The sequence below is a fragment of the Meles meles genome, chromosome 1, assembly GCF_922984935.1.
Source record: "Meles meles chromosome 1, mMelMel3.1 paternal haplotype, whole genome shotgun sequence".
NCBI lineage: Eukaryota > Metazoa > Chordata > Mammalia > Carnivora > Mustelidae > Meles > Meles meles.
The window spans coordinates 166,684,333-166,704,348 of record NC_060066.1 but is presented as its reverse complement, the minus strand read 5'-3'; the positions used below and the strand labels follow the sequence as shown (position 1 = coordinate 166,704,348).

Below are 20,016 nucleotides of genomic sequence, written 5' to 3'. Positions count from 1 at the left end.
CCTTCAAGGAGGATTTGAATTTTGCTGTTTTTGAATCTGTTTACCAACTTCACCATTCTTCATGTTCATGATTACCTGAATCTTACCTCTCCATTCCCCCTTAAAAGGGTAAATGTAAATGGCGGATTTAAGTCATGTCACTGTCTCTGCCGTATTTATAACGGCATGGGTTGGAACTCATGAACTTTTCAAAGAAATGCTTCCTTTTCCTTGAAGGCAACCATTTGCTTTCTTTAATAAGGTTAGTTCAGATGCTGCATTTCCTCAGTGATTCCATTGTCTGAAAAAAATTCTGCCATCTTAAAAGTTTTGACATTTTCATCTTCTGTTCTATTTCTGTTTCATGACACATAATTCAGGCATTTGACTGAGCTTAAATCAGTGAACTGGTTGGCAGCCTAAAAATGTTTTGCGCAGGAGAGGTTTGAATGAATTGAGAGGTTTGTTTACATTTGGTAACTTTTATTTCTTCCCTTTAATTTTTAAATTGGAAATCCTCTCTCTCATGTAGTTCTGTGATTATACCTTAGGCTAAGTTACTTGCAACGAATGTTGGTCTGAAACCCCAGTCCATCCTAATGGTGTTAGGATATTGGTATGGTGTGACTTTGGTTACTGATTCAAAGAGAGGATATTGGTATGGTGTGACTTTGGTTACTGATTCAAAGAGCAAGGAAACAGCAAAGTTGCTGAGCAACGTGCTTCTTCATTCAAATCATGTAGATATTGATCTGGAATGGCTGGAATTCTAGATCTGTCCAGTTGGTGTGAAATCACACACCACTTCCTAATGTCTTTACATGGTACCATGCAGATATGCCTACCAACTTGCAATTTGTTTCTTTCATGGGGTCAAACTCTCAAGTTTTACTATGTCGGTTAGTAAAGCCACAGATAAAGTCAAGACTGTGACACCTAGTTTAAATATCTTTTCAGGGCACTGACTGCGTTCTAAACCCTTTGTTGGATATTCTGAAAAGAGAAACACAAAACACACTCTATCTGTATAGAACCTGAAGTCGCATCAAAGCTTGTGTTGTAGAACCTATGAAGGAAATCTGTGGACATAAATAACAAGGACATATTTAGATACAAGACGAACTAAGTTTTGGAACAGATCTATACCTATAAAGTGCTTGGCACAGTGCATGCGAGTTAGTAACTACTCAATAGCTGGTACCTGCTAACATCATTATTATTTTTATTACTTAGTTTTCCAGCTCACCCCAATAATTCTCTAGTCATAGAATACAACATATGTAGACCTATGTGAGTAAAGGAGAGTTGATTCTTTTGATGTGCATACAGACCAGTTTTGTGCTGCAAATTTAAGAGAGCCCGGATTTGTCCTGTGATGTGGAGAACAAGGAGTCATTTCCTTTATTTCTATATCCAAGTTTTCATTGTTTTAATTGGCACCCTACCAAACTGATCGATGCCTCCACTTGTGTGTGTCAGCGTAGCTGCCGAGAACATTACAAACTCAGTAATTACAGGAGACCATTTTCCCATTATTTTCTTCCCAAAGCATTTTCTATGCTGGAAATGTTATGAAAACCTCAGAAACTATGATAAAAATACTATTTTTAAAAACAAGTTTTTATTGTATTTTCTTAACATAAAAGTAATATCTGTTCATCACAGGAGAAACAAGTAAGCAAAAAGAGGCAATGAAAACCACCCAAATCCATCACACAGAGAGAACCTCCGTTAGAGTTTATGTGCATTTCCTTCCAGTTCTTTCTCTGCACAGAGACCTATATTTTTAAGTGGCCTCCCAGCACAACGTCCTATTTTATAATCACTTTCCATGTCTTTTTTTTTTTTTTAAAGATTTCATTCATTTATTTGACAGACAGAGATCACAAGTAGGCAGAGAGGCAGACAGAGAGAGAGAGCAAGGGAAGCAGGCTCCCTACTGAGCAGAGGGCCCGATGCGGGGCTCAATTACAGGACCCTAGGATCATGACCCGAGCCGAAGGCAGTGGCTTTAACCCACTGAGCCACCCAGGCGCCCCACTTTCCATGTCTTTATTCCATGTTATTAAATGGAATGTCCTTATTCTCTGACGGTGTGATTTGGATGGGTTCGATCATATTTATTTAACCAATTTCAATTGTTGAGCATTTAAGGATTTTTTTTTACTTTGATCTTTTATTTCTTTTTTCTATTATGGGGCACCTGGGTGGCTCAGTGGGTTGGGCCGCTGCCTTCGCCTCGGGTCATGATCTCAGGGTCCTGGGATCGAGTCCTGCGTCGGGCTCTCTGCTCGGCAGGGAGCCTGCTTCCCTCTCTCTCTCTCTCTCTCTCTGCCTGCCTCTCTGCCTACTTGTGATCTCTCTCTGTCAAATAAATAAATAAAATCTTTTTTCTATTATAAATAATTCATTGGATGAGCAACTGAGTCATTGTTGAGGGTTTGTTTTTTTTAATGTGAAAATAGCTAAATTATTTAAAATGTGGAGAAGGTGCTTTCGTGCTTCAGCAAGGTACCTGGCAAGATGAAATGGTTGCAGATGAGGTCTTCATGTGCCTTCGAGAGCCTCCTTTCTGAAGGCTCCCATGGGCCACAGGCACACACAACTTGCAGGAAACTCTGGGCAGGGGCCTTCTGTAATTAGACAAGCTCAGTCATGCCAAAAGGAACTGTGACTGAGTAGAGTAAGTTGAAGTCAATTCTAGGTGGACTTACCAAGGGGCCATTTTGTCCCCTGTTGGTTCCTGTGACAAATTCAAAGTGATTCAAAACAAATTTTGCGCTCCCAGGTGGATTTCTTTTTTTTAATTCTTTCAGTTTTATCTTTTAGTACAAGCTGCTGTGCCTTGAATTAAAATGTGCTTATCACTCCATCCTTCTTGCCAGGAATGCCATCTCCAACCACACTGAAGAAGTCGGAGAAGTCTGGTTTCAGCAGCCCCTCCCCTTCGCAGACCTCCTCCCTGGGAACTGCGTTCACACAGCACCACCGACCTGTCATCACAGGACCCAGAGGTGAGCCGCTCCCCAGCACCCTGGCTTGGGCTTAGATCATGGCCTTGGGAGCAGCGTAGCAGAAGGAGAGACAAGGAGGCCTCTCCCAGAATGCTCCTAAAGACAGTGAGTGCTCCAGTTTCTCCTCCCTGGGGACAGCTTTGCCATCAAACCCTGCATCCCTACCTTAGGCCAGAAGAGAGACCAAACCATTCCCTGTGGGATGTTGCAAAGAGGTGGGAGGTAATTTGAACTGAACCCAAATCAAATCCATCCTACAAGTTGGGCAAGAGGGGTGTGTGTGTGTGTGTGTGTGTGTGTGTGTGTGTGTGTGTTGGGTGAGTATATTTTCCTGTAGCTAGTTACCTGTTTTCAAGTAAGAGCTGTTTTTCATTCTCTCATCCGTGCTGATCCCCTTTCCTTGAAACCTGATTTCAATATGTGGCATTTTGCACTGAGGCTGTTTGCATCACGGTGTTGACGAGCAGTTTTCACTCACTCCTTTTGAAGTGGTAGATAGTTTGTCTGGTTTTCATTGCAATGTTTTCATTATTTTTGTCTCGTGTGCTTTTAAGGTTATTATTAAAATGTGTCCACAAGAAATATGATTTGTATTTCACATTAAAGACAAGCTTTAAACCTCAAGAGAATGTCAGCAAATCACTTAACTCGATCTTATTGCAAGATGAAAATATTTATTAGTTTGTTTATGAAACTCCCACAGTAGGAGTATGAATAATTGTAACCATGTTTACTATCTTCCATCAGATTATCGCTTAGGTAGGTCTGTGATCTACCAGCTTGTATTATAAAACATCCTAGAAAGTTATGGTCTCTTGTCTACTTTGACATACACCTGGGGAAACTGATATTTCTTGCATTCATCTGAATGTGAGACCCACAAATCTGAATCCCTTTGTGAATGCTCGTGAGCAACTTAGGGAAAAATGGCCATTGAAGGGGCACCCAGTGCATACACGCAGAAATCACACTGATGAAAATAAGTATTTGGACTATTTTTTGAAGCGATTACCATATCCACAATTGTGAAGACTTACTTCCTCCATCTTTAAACATCTTGTGATCACTGACAGAATTTTCTCAAGGTCCCTTATTATTTCACTTCTGTAGTGTGTACGTGTGTGTGTGTGTGTGTTATAATCAGAAAGGCAACTTATATATTTTTTTCTAACTTGAATCCTTGCATCCGAATTGGATTATGAATGAGTCTCTTTCAGTGGGGTGGTATTATGATATTATCCTCAGGGTCAGCATTCATTAAGCATCTTAAACTGTAGTGGAAAATAAAAGACATGAAGTCCTTTTAGTCAGAAGATTTTCGGTCTCAGGGAGATAAGGCAGGTAATGTTTCTCATCTTTCTATGGTCAGGTTAACATTTTAAATGCTAAATGAGTGTTAAAAAAAGAAATTTCTACGGGAACTCAGAGGAGGGAACCATAAGTTTCATTTGTTCATTAAATGACAATTTCCTGAGTGCCTGTCACTGGGAATTCAGTGGTTCCTGTCCTCATCGAGCATACAGTCTAGGGCAGAAGAGAGATGCAAGAAAATAAGCATTCAGAAGATGATGTGGAATGCGCTGTTACTACTTTTTATCAAATAGACTTCAAAGTTTAGACAGCATTGAAATGAAATCTTAAGAAGTCACTTACATGAATAGAGGGCATTCCAAGCAGAAGAAAGATTCACAGGGTAGCAAGGTAGTAAGGATTGGGAAGAACAGGATGCTAGCAATCAGGATAGCTGGGTGAGCTGCCTCTTTGCCTTGCCATTTATCTTGTGGATTTTTAAAATATCCTCACCAATAAAATGGGACAGTACTATTGTTGAATGAACTTTTCCTCCCAACCTCCTATTCTTGCACAGAGACATGATAAAACAATATTTGTAGAGACTCTTTGAGGAGCATAAAGCAATGTGCATATATTATCATCTAATTCAATAAATATTGAGTGCCCTCTAGGTGTCTTGCTTTAAAACCACAGTTCTACACATCATTATAGCAATTCTAGCATTTACCTGTGAGGGCCAAGATTGGGAGCTTCCTCATGCTGGATACTTAAACACGTTTGCCAAAATGACCCACGCTGGGTTGAACCACAGTGGACCTCCTTAGCCTTCAGAACAATGAGCTTTGATCTCCTATTCATACCATTTAAAAAAATGTTTGTGAGGAAAAGAGAAAGGTGCCTAGTTTAAGAATTATGGAATACCAAAGATTCTTTGTTTTCACCAGAATTCAAGATGGTTCCCAGCATCCTCGGTTCTCCTTTCTGGAAAATCTACTCAGGTACCCATTCTTACTGCACCCTGCCCCCTCTTAGTGGTCCAGTAAAGAGAGTTGGAGTAATTTAGATGAAACTCTTCATTGGTGTCTTTGTGGCAAGAACCAGAGTGGAGATGGGCTAACACGAGACATTTGGGGGCTAAGATACTTTTTAAGGTTGGTACTGAGCCTCTCTAAGAAATATTTGCTGCAGATGCCATATTGCTCTTTATTCTTCTCTGAACCAGATGGAAAGCTAATGCTTGGAATGAGATCACAAGATTAAGTTGATATTTTAGGAAGATGATCCAAACTTAAGGAGAGAGAGTCTGACTGAATGAACCAGTGTGGAGTAAATGAGATGTGTGCATAAAGGAGACTTCAACCTCAATGTTCCTTTTATTGTAAAGAGTTACCATAACCCAAATCAGTAAATCATTAGAGAATCCATATAGACAGTCAGACTTCAAAGGGCTTGGAAGAAGAGAAAGTTGTGTCCTTTATCAGGGTCCTGGGGCACAGGGACAGGGGAAGCTGTTTACTGCACCGTTGCTCAGAATCACTCTGCATAGTATCCAGGTTACAAGACTTCTGCTGCCTCCTTTAAAAGCTTCTTAAAATTTCTCTTGGGAATATCTTGACCAGACAAACACCAGTTTGTAAGCAGTAACTGTGTAATAGTTCTCAAAACCCAGGCCAGAGGTGATATTTTAACAGACCTACTGCAAGACAAGGTCACCTCGCTAAAAACAACAACAACAACAAAAGGCCCTATTTTCTACTACAAACATAAGGCATATTTGGACATTTGGTGGACACTTGTTACAAAGGAAACCTCTCTTTGAAATTGCGAAGCAAATGCAAAAAAAAAGAAAAAAAATAGGGCCTTGTAGTGAGGCAGCATTGCACCATGGGTAAGGATAGAAGCTCAGTGGTCAAACGGACCAGTGTTAGAACTCTCTCCACCACTGTTACCGGCTATGTGAACCTTTTACATTGCTTTACTTCTCTAAATCATAAGTTCCTCATCTATAAATTGGAGATCATAATCTCTACCTCAAGAGATTCATATTATCTAATGAGCAAATGAAATCATGTATTTGCAATTGTTTGCACAGTGCCTGGAAATAGAATATGTACTCAAATCATGCAAACAAGTAAATCACCCATTTTCACCCAGGCTTTGAAAATATCCTGCTGTCCCTACTTTCAGCTATCAACATTTTGTCCATCCCAAGACCAGCTCAAGTATGATTTTCTACACAAAGACCCCTTAGTTCCATGCAGGCTGCCATCATCTCACACTCCTCAAAGTCCCAAAGTCTTTCATGCCCAGCATCTTGCTTTGCCAGTTAATCCTAGAATGGAACCTTTGAAAGGGAGGATCTATAACTTTCACTTTTTGTTATCTTCATTGTGTCTCATGCAATGAATTTTATGCTCAAATATTGGTTGAATAAATAAAATGTATCCACATTGAACATCAATGTACACAGAAAGCATTCATCCCTTCCCTGACACTGACAAGATTGTATTGCTTCAGAAGAACTAAAGAGTGATAAATGTATAATAGTTAAGGCAGGACTTCTTTATAAAGAATGCCCAAGATGGGGGAGAACGATGGCCTTCCAGCCCAAGAAAGCTTTTGTTAAGATTATATGAGTAAAACTTTCATATGAAAGTTTTCATATGAAACTTTCATATGAAAGTTTTACTTTTTCTTAGTTTCTGCTATTCTAATCACTTCTCTATGTACGTCATGAAGGCAGTTGTTTTCTTAAAACAAATCCCCTCTTGAATACTGGCTTTCTTTGGGGCTTTGATAAGTCATTTACCCCTGTGGCCTCAGTTTGGCCATCTGTATCATGGAGATAATCCTTGGCCATCTATATAGTTAAAATTAGGTAAAGGGGTGAAAGCATTTTGGAATATCCTGGGGAGTGGAGGAGACATCATGTTTCCATAAAAGCATGTATGTCATTATACATTATTAAAATTACTAAGTACTCTAAGCTGAAAGATTAGGCTTTTGAAGACTTTCTTTTATCAGCACTTCAAATTTCAACCATGATAAAGTATTTAATCACAACAGTTTGCTTTATTCATGATAATTGAAAAAAATCTTTGTTCTTCCATTTGCTTTTTTTTTTTTTAAGATTTTATTTATTTATTTGACAGAAATCACAAGAGAGGCAGGCAGAGAGAGAGGAAGGGAAGCAGGCTCTCTGCTGAGCAGAGAGCCCGATGTGGGACTCGATCCCAGGATCCTGAGATCATGACCTGAGCCAAAGGCAGCGGCTCAACCCACTGAGCCACCCAGGCGCCCCTTCCATTTGCTTTTTTAAGTTACAAGGTTGTTGGATGATTTGAAGGGTCTCATTTCTTTTATTGGAATTATTTGGAGCAATCGTGGTATTTTAGAGTCTCTTGGAATTTCGTCTTCTTGAAACTTAGGTGTCTGCCTGAAATCTTTGCTATTTTCAAAAACAAGATAATGATACTTAATTTAAGCATTCCATTTAATTTAATGCTCTACACTAAGAAAAGCAACTCTGCTTTAGGAATTTAGAAGTGGGGAAGCACCTTCAATGGTACACATTGCAAGACAGAGGTTGAAAATAATTAGCAAGTAAGCGCTCACTGAGCCTCATCTGGAACCACAGAATTTGAGAATAGTGCTCTGGAAATCTGGTCTAATCCATTTCCTGTATCAGCTAAGCATGTGTTTGACTGCAAGTAACAGAAGATTGACTAAACAGGTCGTATTTCTCTCAAATAAAAACAAGTATGTGATTCAGGACTGGGATAGTCCAAGGGCTGAGATTTTATCTCTTAGCCTTGTTTTAGTGCGTTGTGTTCATCCTCCTGCTCTGACCTCCTGATCACAGTGTGGCCACTATACACCTGCCTCACATCTGCATTCCAAGCAGAAAGCAAGGCCCACTCGTTCTGACACCTTTTGTAGAATGTTGTGCAGCATGGTCTGAACTACGCCACATGATCACCTCTAGCTGCAAGAGAGGCGAGGAAGGTCTACATTATTTTTTTAGCTGAACACACGGCCACTCTGTATAAAATTAGGGCTTTATAAGTGGGTAAGTGGGAGGGGAATATGTGGGTTAGCAGTTAGCAATGTATTCCGCATTACTCCTGCAGATGAGTGAGTTCAGCCGAGACCAGAAATCAAGTCTCCAATTCAGTGCCTCTTCCATTATATCACTAGGTTTTACCTTTTCTCCCCCACTGGGAGAAATAAACTGTATTTATTTAAACAATTAATTTGTTTTCACATTTTTTATTAGTCAAAGACATAACAAAAGCCATTTAGATCATTTGATAAGCATGACATAACCCATGTTATCCTACTGAGTTTTTTAATAACAGCCATAAACAAATCACTTGACCTCTTTTTATTAGCCCGTGAATCCTTGCTACTGGTAATGCAGGCTTTCTGTTATATGCAAGTCACTTCAATGCACAATTTTTGAGGTCAATGTGACTTATTTGGTATTAAAATTGACTTGCACACTCCCCTGTCTCTCTGGGATCCATTCATTTTTTCCACCAGTATTTATGGAACACTACAGCGGGTACAATGTGCTCTATTAGTTGCCGAATAGAGTGACCAAGAGAAGCTGGGACTCTGGCCTCAGAGTGCTTACCTCCTGGTGGATGATGGGGCAAGAAAGCCAGCAAGTGTATTACTGTGATAGGGGAAGCTTAGGGTGCTTTTGGGGACAAGGGCATCCTGATATAGAACCCCCGTAGCATTTGGCATTTGGCATCGTGAAGAGTAGAAATAAGCATAAGACTTAACACCTTGGGCACCTGGTTGGCTCAGTCAGTTAAGCATCTGCCTTCAGCTCAGGTCATGATCCCAGTGTCCCTGCTCTGCAGGGAGTCTGCTTCTCCCTCTGCCCCTCCCCCAACTCATTTTTTCCATCTCTGTCTCTTTCTCCCTCTCTCTCAAATAAATAAATCGAATCTTCAAAAAAATAATAATAATAAGGACTCAACCCCTCTTCTCCCACAGAGTGCCTTCTCATTGTAAGCCTATGAAACAAAGCAACGGCAACAAATTGTGCTTTTCAATAACTAGGTACTGAAGAATTAAAGATGTACACCATGTGAGCACAAAGCGAAACCACCCACTTCTTTATGACTCAAAAAACATATACCCTTGAAGGGAGTTTAGAAGTAAAATTGCCCTGGTACCAAAAATATACATAAGATATGCCGAAACAATAGCCACATAAACGAAAGATTTATTGTGCGGCTTTCCAAGAGTCATGCCCGTTTCTGTTTGGAGAGGTAGTCAGAAGTTTATATGCTCTATAAACCTCTCTAACTCCAAGATCCTTGTGATTCAGGCCGGGATCCTGCTCTTAGTGATGAAACATCTAAGGGTCTGCGGTTAACAATATCTCCAAGTTTGGCCAAGAAAAACATACTTTAGAGAATTATGAGAATTAATATCACCTTCCAGGAAGTGGAGGTCACCAGGAAAGGTTGGAGGAGTATGGATTCATAGACAATAATAGAGGAGGAAAGAGAGGAGAGGTAAAATACTAAGGCAGCAGTTATCACTAGATGGCAGGGCCCCCTGGAGCAGGAACCATGGCTTTTTTCTTCCTACCTGTGTCCCTCAGCGTTGTCCCTGCCGTAAGGAAAGCACTCACCAAACATTTGTTGAGTACATGAGTGGCTGCATGGATTGGATTGAAGATACACAGAAAGTCTGGGAATAAAAGGAAGTTGTTTCCATCCTCCGTGTGGAATGGTAATATAATATCCAAGTGCATGTCTTCCATAGGATTTAGGGAGATGCACCGCCTAGTGAATAAATGTTCAGTACATACTCACTTTGCCTTAAGGAAGAGCTTCTACCTTGCCAGGAATTAGGAGAAATACCAAGCTTGAGGGGATATGATCCCCTTCTTGTAGAATATTTGCTATAGCGTTACAAAGTTGGTTGTCGACCTTAAGGGCCCGCAAGAAGTAGTAGTCCTCTCTTTATCACCACGGCACCTCTCCCTTGGCACAGGCTACCCTCGATCTAAGTGATAGGTGTGTGCAGCTTTCTAGTATCGTGTCTGCAAACTTCTTTGCCTCTTAGGAAAGCTTCTAACTTAGTTGTAGAACCCGCCGGCGCTCCTTTCCAAGGAGCTGAATCTAATTTGTCTCTCCTGGTTTAGTGCAATTGAATCATCTCAGGGAAATGAGAAGCAATTAAGTACCTGTTGCTAACAAGGTGTGGAAAGAATCTGCCAGCAGACACAAGGTGTTTATTTATTATTGGAGTATGTCATTTGAGACAACATTACGTTGTCACTCTACAATAAGAAATGCCAGAATTGATTTCCAAGTGTGGGCATCGTAGACCGAACAAGTACCACCTTTGAGAGGCCTTGAAAGACAAGCCGGTAGGGCTTGTGAACGTTGGTCAGGGTCAGCCCGGGTGCTGGTGTCCAGCCCAGTGGGAAACGCTGTCGATGGGATTTGAAGGAGCTGGATGGCAAAGAGGAAAGGCAGCTTTTGAGCAAAGATCTTTTAAGTCCCAGTTCAGGAAATTATTAAATTCATTAGCCAGATACTTACAACCAGCTATTACTGCCCAGCCAAAGGGAAAAAACAGTGCCAGCAAATGTTTTAAAACTACAACTAAACAAAAGTCAGGAAGCGTGTAATTAAAACTGTACCTTTATTGTATTGTAAAGAGTTTCACTATGACATGGAAAATATTTAAAGGAGAAGGCTGTTGAGCTAATTTGTCTGCAAGTGAACTGCTTAGTGGAAAACTATCCTAAATTAACTGTAAGGCCACCCACTGAGCGAACCTCATAAAGGCCGTGGCTGCTCAGCTTGGTTTTGTGTAACCGTTCAATAATTACTAGATAAATGCATAACTAAAAGCTCTATTACACTAATAATTTGTACCGAGATAGATGTGTGGGACACCCTGCTGGGCTAATTTGTCATCCCTGCAGCAAACTTCTAAAGAGAGCTCTTCTGCAGGGGAATTGTGCTAATATGTGGTCCCAAGGAGGACAGGTTAGAGCACCAAGACCAGTTGGCTCCTTAATCTCTTAAAGACATGAAATGCCCCCAGGGTGAGTGCCAGAGAGAGAGAGAGGGTGATTCACCACATGGGCTGAGATTTAAACTCATCTTGACAAAAGAAGCTGCTCTCCCTTGGAATTCCTGGCCTCTTTCTCTCCATCTCTCTGTCTCTCCCTCCCTCTCTTCCTCTCCTCCTTCCCCAGCTCCCCCACCATAGACCCAACATAGGCACACATGATAAAGGCAGGGTTCCCAGCAAGGCTTCTTTAAAATTGTCTCATTGATGAGACTTCCCGGTATGGCTTGTACTATAAATCACATAATCAGATAAATCCCTAGCTGTTCTTTCTTCTTGGTCTAGCTTAATATCATGTGGATTCCATGTTTGGACTCATTCTTTATTTTCCTCTTTTCAGAGTGGAGCAAAAAATTCAGTATTGGACTTGTATCTCCTCTTTATGTGGAATATTTTCTTCTATCACACACACACACACACACACACACACACACACACACACACAATTGCTGTTTTAAATATCAGGCTCACATTGAAGCTTCAGGGCAGGGTTTTCAACCTCCCCTATTGACAGAACCATAAATCATGTTAAAGTTAAGTGAATTACTGTAGCATAGAACTGTGGCTTTAACAATGTTTATGTAGTATCAGCTTATCATCTGTGTAGGTGGGGGGGTGCAAGGGGGGTGAGCATGGACACTCGAAATGGGAATGGACAGTCCTATTAATGTGGTCATAGTATCCCAGAGAGTCACCCATTTCATGCCGCCTCCTTTGTATTGTTGAAATTAGTGTACTTAATCACACGTAGAGAAGGTTGTTTAAAATGTGTATTTCCAGGGTAGCTTTCCAGTTGTCGAGTGCCATTTCTTCATAAGAAATGGCGGTTGCTTTCTCTCTCCACGGCCCCCCACCCCCGGCTCCGGTCTTCCTTTTTCTGATGTGCAAAACACAACGTGGACAACATCAGAGTTGGCAGGTTCTGATACAATAATAAGGGACCTGTGAACAAAAACTTCAGAGGAGAAATAAACTGTTTGACCTCCGAGAAGGAATTCAGAGGGGAGCCACAGAGCACCGTGCACAGTGCATGGGCTGTGGGGTCAGCCAGCAGAGAATTTGGGTTCTGGCTGGCCACTTGGGCTCTGCATATGCTTGTGCGACTCACTTATTTCTACCTGCCTTTGTTTTCCCACCTGTATAAAGCGTTAAAACATGAGGAGGCAAAGGAAGTGAAATGACATATGGAAAGGGCTGGATGCTGTCATAAGTACAATGACTAAATGTTCCCTACCTCTGCAATGACTTCTTTTATCCTCATACCTGCATGTGCTTTCTTTGCATGTGATTCTCTGGAGAGAGTTCTCATTTCCTTCATTCCTCTATCCTCATCCCCAGCCTCCTCTTGCCACCTGCTCCTGTGGGTCTGCAAGGAATGCGTGTTTCTCCTCTCTGGGAGGAGCCACAGATGCCCAGAGCAGGACAATGTGGTCTCAGGGAAGTGATGCAGCCTGGTTACCCCATCTCACTGCTCTTGCCTGGTTGGAGAACAGGAGCATCTGCTCAGTGGGGCAAGTAAATAGCTCCCTCCCCTGATAGCTAGCCCTTCAGCCATGGTAGAGACTTCTCTTGGCTTTGTCTTCATTCAGGCATGGTCTTTCTAAAATTAAGATAAGCACCTCTTTGGTTAACAAGAGTCTGTTGTTTATAAAAATCGGTTCAGCAGGTAATTATTGAGCATTTACCATCTGCCAAGCAGGATGCTAGGCCCTAATGAACAAACCAGATGAGTCTTGCCCCTGCAATCTAGCCAAACAGGTAGATAGGAAACAAATCATTATCACTATGATAAGAGTAATGAACAGTGAAGTCAAGAAAGGGATAATCCAGCACAAGTATTTGAAGTATTGGTGGGGGGTTGGATTTATGTGTGTCAGTTTGTGTCGGTCCTTTCCATTGGCATGCGATATAAACTTAGAAAACCTTGGCATCCCTGAGGGATATCTCCAGATCTTCCCAAATCTCCCAGTTCCTGAACACTACAGTAAAGGTTGCAAAATTGTTGCATAGCCGGTCATGAATGCTTTGAAGATATGTTCATATAGACTCTTTCAAGTGAAATATTCTTATGAGTAAAAGAAACCCAACCAAATTCCTTCACCATCCCTCTACTCCTCCAAAAGAAAATCATGGATTGGTGCTTATAACTAGAAAGTCTGAGGGTGGATGGCTTCAGTTAGAGCTGGATCCAGGTGATACGCTCAGAAATCTATATGTCTTGTTCTCTCCCTCAGCTCTGCTGTCTTCTGTGTGAATTTCATTCTTAGGCTGAATCCCCTCAGACCGTGGCATTAATGATGTGGGAAGCTCCAGGCTTGATTCCCAAGGGTGAAAGAGAATAGCTTTTTCACAGTAGATCTGGGTAGGGCTCTACTACTGGATGCTTATGGCTCTGATTGTCCTGGTCTGGGTCCTTTGCTTGGGTCACTAAATCCTTATGTTTAAAAGATAAAGGGGTTTCTCCCTCATGTGGCCTGGGTTACATACCAACCTGCCGAGCCAGGGATAGGGTTGAGGCCACTCTAACTACCTAGGCTGGGGCTGAGGGAAGGATAGGTGCCCCCCAAAACTCTGTTTCCAGAGGGAATGGTGAAGAACTGCTGGACAGACAGAACTACTAGCTGTCCACTGCAGGAGATAAAAACAAAGCTGTCCTGGGGTGCCTGGGTGGCTCAGTGGGTTAAGCCACTGCCTTCGACTCAGGTCCTGATCTCAGGGTCCTGGGATCGAGTCCCGCATCGGGCTCTCTGCTCAGCAGGGAGCCTGCTTCCCTCTCTCTCTCTGCCTGCCTCTCTATCTCCTTGTGATCTCTCTCTGTCAAATAAATAAATAAAATCTTTAAAAAAAAAACAACAACAACAAAAAAACAAAGCTGTCCTGAACTTGGGACAATGGGCTCAGCTTTCTCCCTCTCTGCAGTGACTGATTCTTACAGTTAGGACTTGCAGAGCACAGGTAAATCAGGTACTAGAAAGTGACTGTTAGCCCATGCATAGGCTTCCAGGTCCATGAAAACAGTCCAACTTTTGACTCTTAGTTATCTCACGTTGCCACATTACATTATATGATCCTGATTATTTTTCACATATCTTAATTTGTCCTAAAAAAAAAAAAACCAGGCTAGGAATAGTAAATAACCCACAGTCTAATATAATGTCTAGCACATAACTGATTCTCAACACATACTTTTTAAAAGAATGAGCACTGCCATGGAACTAGAATTATTTCTGATCCTGAGAAAAATCTTTTTTTTTTTTTTTCTGGGCTGTTTTATCCAATTTATAGATAAGGAAATGTGGGCTCAGAAATGTTACGTGACTTTGCATGAATTAGGATAGGGAGTGATGATTTCAAGCACAGAGGAGTTGAGCTCTAAAACCCAAACATGACATATGATTTCCATTTTGCAGTAGAGGAAGCCAGGAGGCTGACACACAGAGCTATCTGATACCCAACCTGGGATAAAAGCTTGAACCCCTTGCTTCAGACACTGGACTAATTCTTCTCTTTCTTCCTTCCCTTGTGTGAAATCTACCACAGTAGGAATAAATGCTCCAATCCTACGGGGTGTATTCAGGAAGATAACTTGGAGTGCAGAAGGATGCTTTGAAAATAACCTCTGCTTTAGTAATCCTGTGTCTCAGAAATAGGGGCTTCCACTACACCGTAAACCTGACGATTTGGTGGGGGAGTGGCTGCCAATCAGCCCGTGCTTTTATGTTTATCATGGTTTTTGTGGCTGTTTATTTGCTTGGTTTTTGCCTTTTTTTTTTTTTCCCATGTCGGCAAATGCTCGCAAACTACCAGTAATTCTCCAAGAGGCTGGAGCATCTCCATGGACTTGACTTTGGAAATTCTCTTTTGCAGGACTGCGTTTGTAATTCCAGTACATTTCCAACAGGCTGTGAGAGGACTCCCTGCCTATTTCTGTTCCCCTCTGTGATCACCCAGTCTGTGGGGTTGTTTTTTTCCTCAAGTGTTTTGCCGGGTTTCCTATTCTTCATCTTTTATTTCTTAGTATTGTTTGCCCATAACATAGAAGCTCAGGTTTTCTTCATGGAATGAGATTCTTGTCCACCTTGCTTCTTAAACAGTCCCTCTTTGTATTTCCAATCATCACTGCTGCTGTGTGGTGTTTGAACATATTTCACACTAGCCATCATGGCGGCCCAGGCAAGTGGTGTGCAAATGTGGCATATTCAGAGAGGCGGTCCTGTCAGGATCTGAAGACGGGAGCTCTGTCTCACAGAACTTTGAACAGGCTCACTCGGGGATTTTAAAACTCTAAAAATTAGAGCCTTCCCAAAGCCAGGATGTCTTAAAGACTGTGTCCAGAAATAATAACTTCGTATCTCAGAAACGTTTTAAAAAATAATTTCTTTTAAAGGGTACATGCCCCCTTGTTTGATATTTTAGATTTCAGTGTTACTACTATGGATCAATGTTACTGAGTATTTGCAACTGTAATCCCAGAGACAGAGTTCCACTGGAATGCAAAGCTAGGTGAGCATCAACATTTAGAACTAGAAGAGAAAGAAGTTGCCCGTATTTATAAGCCAAGTAGTGGCAGAAACAAAACTAAGGTCCTTTAATCTAGTTAGAAAGTTTTTCCCCCAAAATTAATAATAATTAGAAATTTTTTCTTAAAAGTACCTCAGATTGTCTTTAAAAACTTTTTTTTTTTTTTTTTAGCATTAACATGTATGAGATCTCCGATAAACAACTCCCAGAAACAGATAGAATGATAGAAATTTCCATTGTATCTGGATTTGAGGGGGCTGGAAGAAGACATGCTTAGATTCTGGGTTAGGTTGGACGGGTGCCTGGGTAGAGGGGTCCACATGGTAAAGGGGGAGGCCAGTATGGACACTCAAAAACTGTAGATCTATGTCAAAAATAGAGTCTAGAGGGAGATAGTCCCATAGTTCTAAGTTTCTGGATTGTCAGAGTTTGAGATTTAAGCAAAGATACGGGGTCAAAGTATACTTGGTCAAAAACAGTCTTTATAGGTCATTGTATCTATGACCATTAGATCAAAGTTGTTGCTACTGTTGCTTTGTTTTACATTTGGTTGTTAAGGGATTTTTTTTTCAAGACCCTTATGTCATATCCTTACTGATAGTATCTATTCTTTCAACAATATTTAGTATCCATTTGTCCAAGTGACAGATAAGCAGTAGGCCCCTCTTACTCTTACTTAATATTCCTTTTCTCTTGTGTATTCTATAATCCAAACAGGTCTTAGCAAATAGGAACAAATTTCAATTTATTTATCTCCCATCCTCATCCCCATCCTTACTTATGATAGTATTACCAATAAAAGAAGCTATTTATGAATCACTAACCTACATGGTCAGGAACTATACCGTGTGTCTTACATACTTTGTCTCACTGGATCCTAAGAAAAATCTTGAGGTATTATTAGCCCCACTGTACAGATAACAAAACTGAGTCATAGAGAAGCTCAGAAACTTAAAGCATAGCTGGTAAGTGAAAGACCTAGAATTTAAAACTGTCCACTATAGGACACTAGAGTCCTATAGAGTCCTATAGAGTATAGTCCTATATAGTCCTATAGAGTCCTATAGGACGCAAGCCCACAGTCCTCATATTATATCTCTACTTTTTTTGGACTCATATGTTTAACTTAAAATTATACACACAAAGGTGTGAGAACCAGCCCAGACCGAAGCAGGTAAAATAATGGTGAAGAGGGGTAATCAAAGGGCTGTAGGGGGGGGGGGGGTGGGAGCAGGAGAGGGTGAAGGTAGTCCAAAGATACAAACTCCCACCAAAGAGAAAAAAAGAGTGACAATGGATAGTTGGGGGAAATACAGAAGGCAAGCAGATTGCTTTGAAAGCTTCAGAAAGGTGAGTCTTCAGCAGAAAACAGACCAGGACAAGGACGGGGTTTGGTAGGGAAAAGGTGGAAAGAGCAGGGATCATCAGGGGCTTAACTCATGAGCACAGCATGGCAGGTGTCTGGAAGGTGAACAGGAGTTATGTGCATCTATGCCAGGGGCCCACGAACTATAGCGTGCAAGTCAAATCCAGTCCTCTGCCTGTTTTTGAAAAGAAAATTTTATTGGGACATGGTGACATTTGTTTCTTTGTGTGATATCTGTGGCTACTTCTGTCCCATAGCAGCAAAGTCAAATAATCACAGCAGAGACTGCGTGGCCTGCAAAGCTGAAAACTCTTTGCTCTCTGGCCCTTTCAGAAGATGTGTGCCACCCTTGGGTCTAGATTCTGAGACAGGACCCCAGTGCAGGAAGGGTCTTTCAGTAGTTAAAGTTGATCTAAATAAAAACTTTAAAAGACCTTGCCCTCCCACCCCTCCACCTTTTTGTCTGTTTTTCCAGGAGATATTGGAATTTGATCTCCAACCTGAGGATCCCCTTAATTCAAATGGAATAGAATATACCAACTGTCTTGGAAATGCAGCGTAGCATAATGTTACTTCGGTTAGCAGTAATAAAAATACGAAGTGCAAAAACAAAACAAAAAACTAAGTGCTTTACCAGGTGTCATGCAGTGTCAGATATGTTTCTCTCATATGACATCCAGGTCTTTGAGGTGCATCTCGGCGATGTTGAAGATAGGTGTTACATGTTTTGAAAACCTTGGCTTGCCTCAAGTCAAAGTCTGGTTATTTAGAAAAGGCTCCACCTCCTCAACGTTGAAAAACCTTGGCCAATTCCCCTTTCCTTGTGTCTCTGTTAAAATAAAATCCCATAACTCCAGACTCCTGGGCTTTGGTAAGTGGCATGTCTGACTTAACGTATGATTTATAAATTATAGCTATGGACCATTAAGATACATTTCTCAGCTTTAAGTAAGCCACAGTGGTGTCATATACAGTGGTTTTGAATTTCTGAAGAAGCCAAGTACATAGTAGTTGACGACCCAAATAATTCAAATTCCATTTGCCTTTGTGGAAGGCTTTTTTCCCTTAGTACAGGTTTTGGGTTGTTTTTTTTTTTTTTTTTTTTTTCCCCACTTTCTTCTCCTCTTAGAGTTCTGCCTTATTAAAATCTTTACTTCTAAATATGAGTAGTCAGGAGTTCTTAATGCCACCCATTGCTCTACAGAAATGGTTATTTTTGTCTAAAGAGCATCTTACCACTGAAGGGATGAGTGGTTTTTTCTGGTAACAGCGCTGACACAGAAGCAGTTTGGACTCTCACTTATTGCCCCTGACTTAGGGTCAATGCATGGTAAGACTGTGAAGTTTTACAAATGCCAAGGCTTAGGAGTGATGGTTCCCCCTGTGAGGGAAGAAAGCTGTGTGTCACACTGTCTTAAGAGCACACTGCACCTGAAGGGGGATTAGGTTTTATTTGCACTGCTCTCTTGACGGCTTTTCTTTGGAGGTTCCCAGACAAGAGACTCTAGGATTGCCAGAAAGCCACGTGAAAGGGGCCCAAGTCTCTGTCCAACCTGGGAGAATCTGTGATGGTTCATGGACAAGGAGTAAAGCAATTAAAGCAATACGCAGGTTAAATACTAGAACGTATTTCGACCCGTGAATTCTGGTTTGAGGAAATATGCAGGAAGGTTATTAGAATTCTTGGAGGTTGAGTTTGGGCAAAACTGCTAAAAATGATAAGGCGGGATTACTCTCCTCTCTCCTCTTCTTTCCCAAGATTTATAAAAGAATGAAGTATGAGCTTCCGAACCTATCTGGCTATGCCTCCCTGGTACTATCTTTTTTGAGCTAGAATATTTGTCTATAAGTCCTCCTCCTTATGGAGGACTCAGACCAAGAGTCACTTGGATCAAATAAGTCTCCCCAAATACACAATAATACAGTAATGACCTTGACCTTCTCCTTCCCCAGTCCTCATTCTGCTTTAAGGGAGAAAGCATTTTTAAGTTAAAAATAAAAACACATATTGTGTTGAATTTTTAGCTTTTTCTCTTTCAAACTAAAACCAAGAAAATCTTTTTAAAGAAGCGGGGCGAGGGACGGAGGCAGAGTACAAACAAGTAAACCAACCTGCCTGACCTGCTTTCTTCTTTTTAAGCATCCAGTAATATGATCATTTTGTAATAAATAACTGAGCTCCTACCCCCTTTGGGAAATTCTGGCTCCCTGTTTCTTGAATTGTGGCTACTTTGTTCAGAAGGTGTAGGCGGTGCCATTCTAGCCAGAGAAACCAGATCCAATTTCCTTCCTTCTCATTTGCATTGTTTGTGAAAAAGCCCAGCGGCTGTTTTAAATAAGTCTGGCCTCTGGTTAAAGTCTAAGCTGGTAGTGAGATCCACCCAGAACGGAGTGTTTCTGACACTCTCCGCTGCTCCTGGCCTAGGGTACTCAGAGTATTAGACCCCAGAAGCAGCCAATTTTGTAGTGCCTTTTAATACACAAAATTGTATTAACATCAACATGGATACAGATGGATGCACCGCAATAAACTAACCACTTGAGAAAAGCCTTTATTGACTCTCAAGTAAATAATGCACATTTTAAAGGAGCTAAATATGCGTTGACATAATGTGCTATAATTTTTTATTGTGTCAGCTACTCACAGCACACACATCCATAAGAGATGTTTTTCTCTGTCAAAAATTTGGACAGAGACTCTTCTTTGTGGATTGCGTTAGCACCACGCCAGAT

General features: G+C 41.2%; 1 protein-coding gene across 3 annotated transcripts in view; it reads left to right on the top strand.

The window, feature by feature from the left end:
- The window catches only part of NFIA (nuclear factor I A), a 361,469-nt gene that overhangs the window by 284,008 nt on the left and 57,445 nt on the right, over positions 1-20,016 (top strand). For all 3 annotated transcript variants that reach the window (XM_046007063.1, XM_046007071.1, XM_046007054.1), the window contains exon 7: positions 2,865-2,993. In XM_046007063.1, the coding sequence (XP_045863019.1) occupies positions 2,865-2,993 (129 nt within the window). The remainder of the gene's footprint in view (positions 1-2,864; positions 2,994-20,016) is intronic.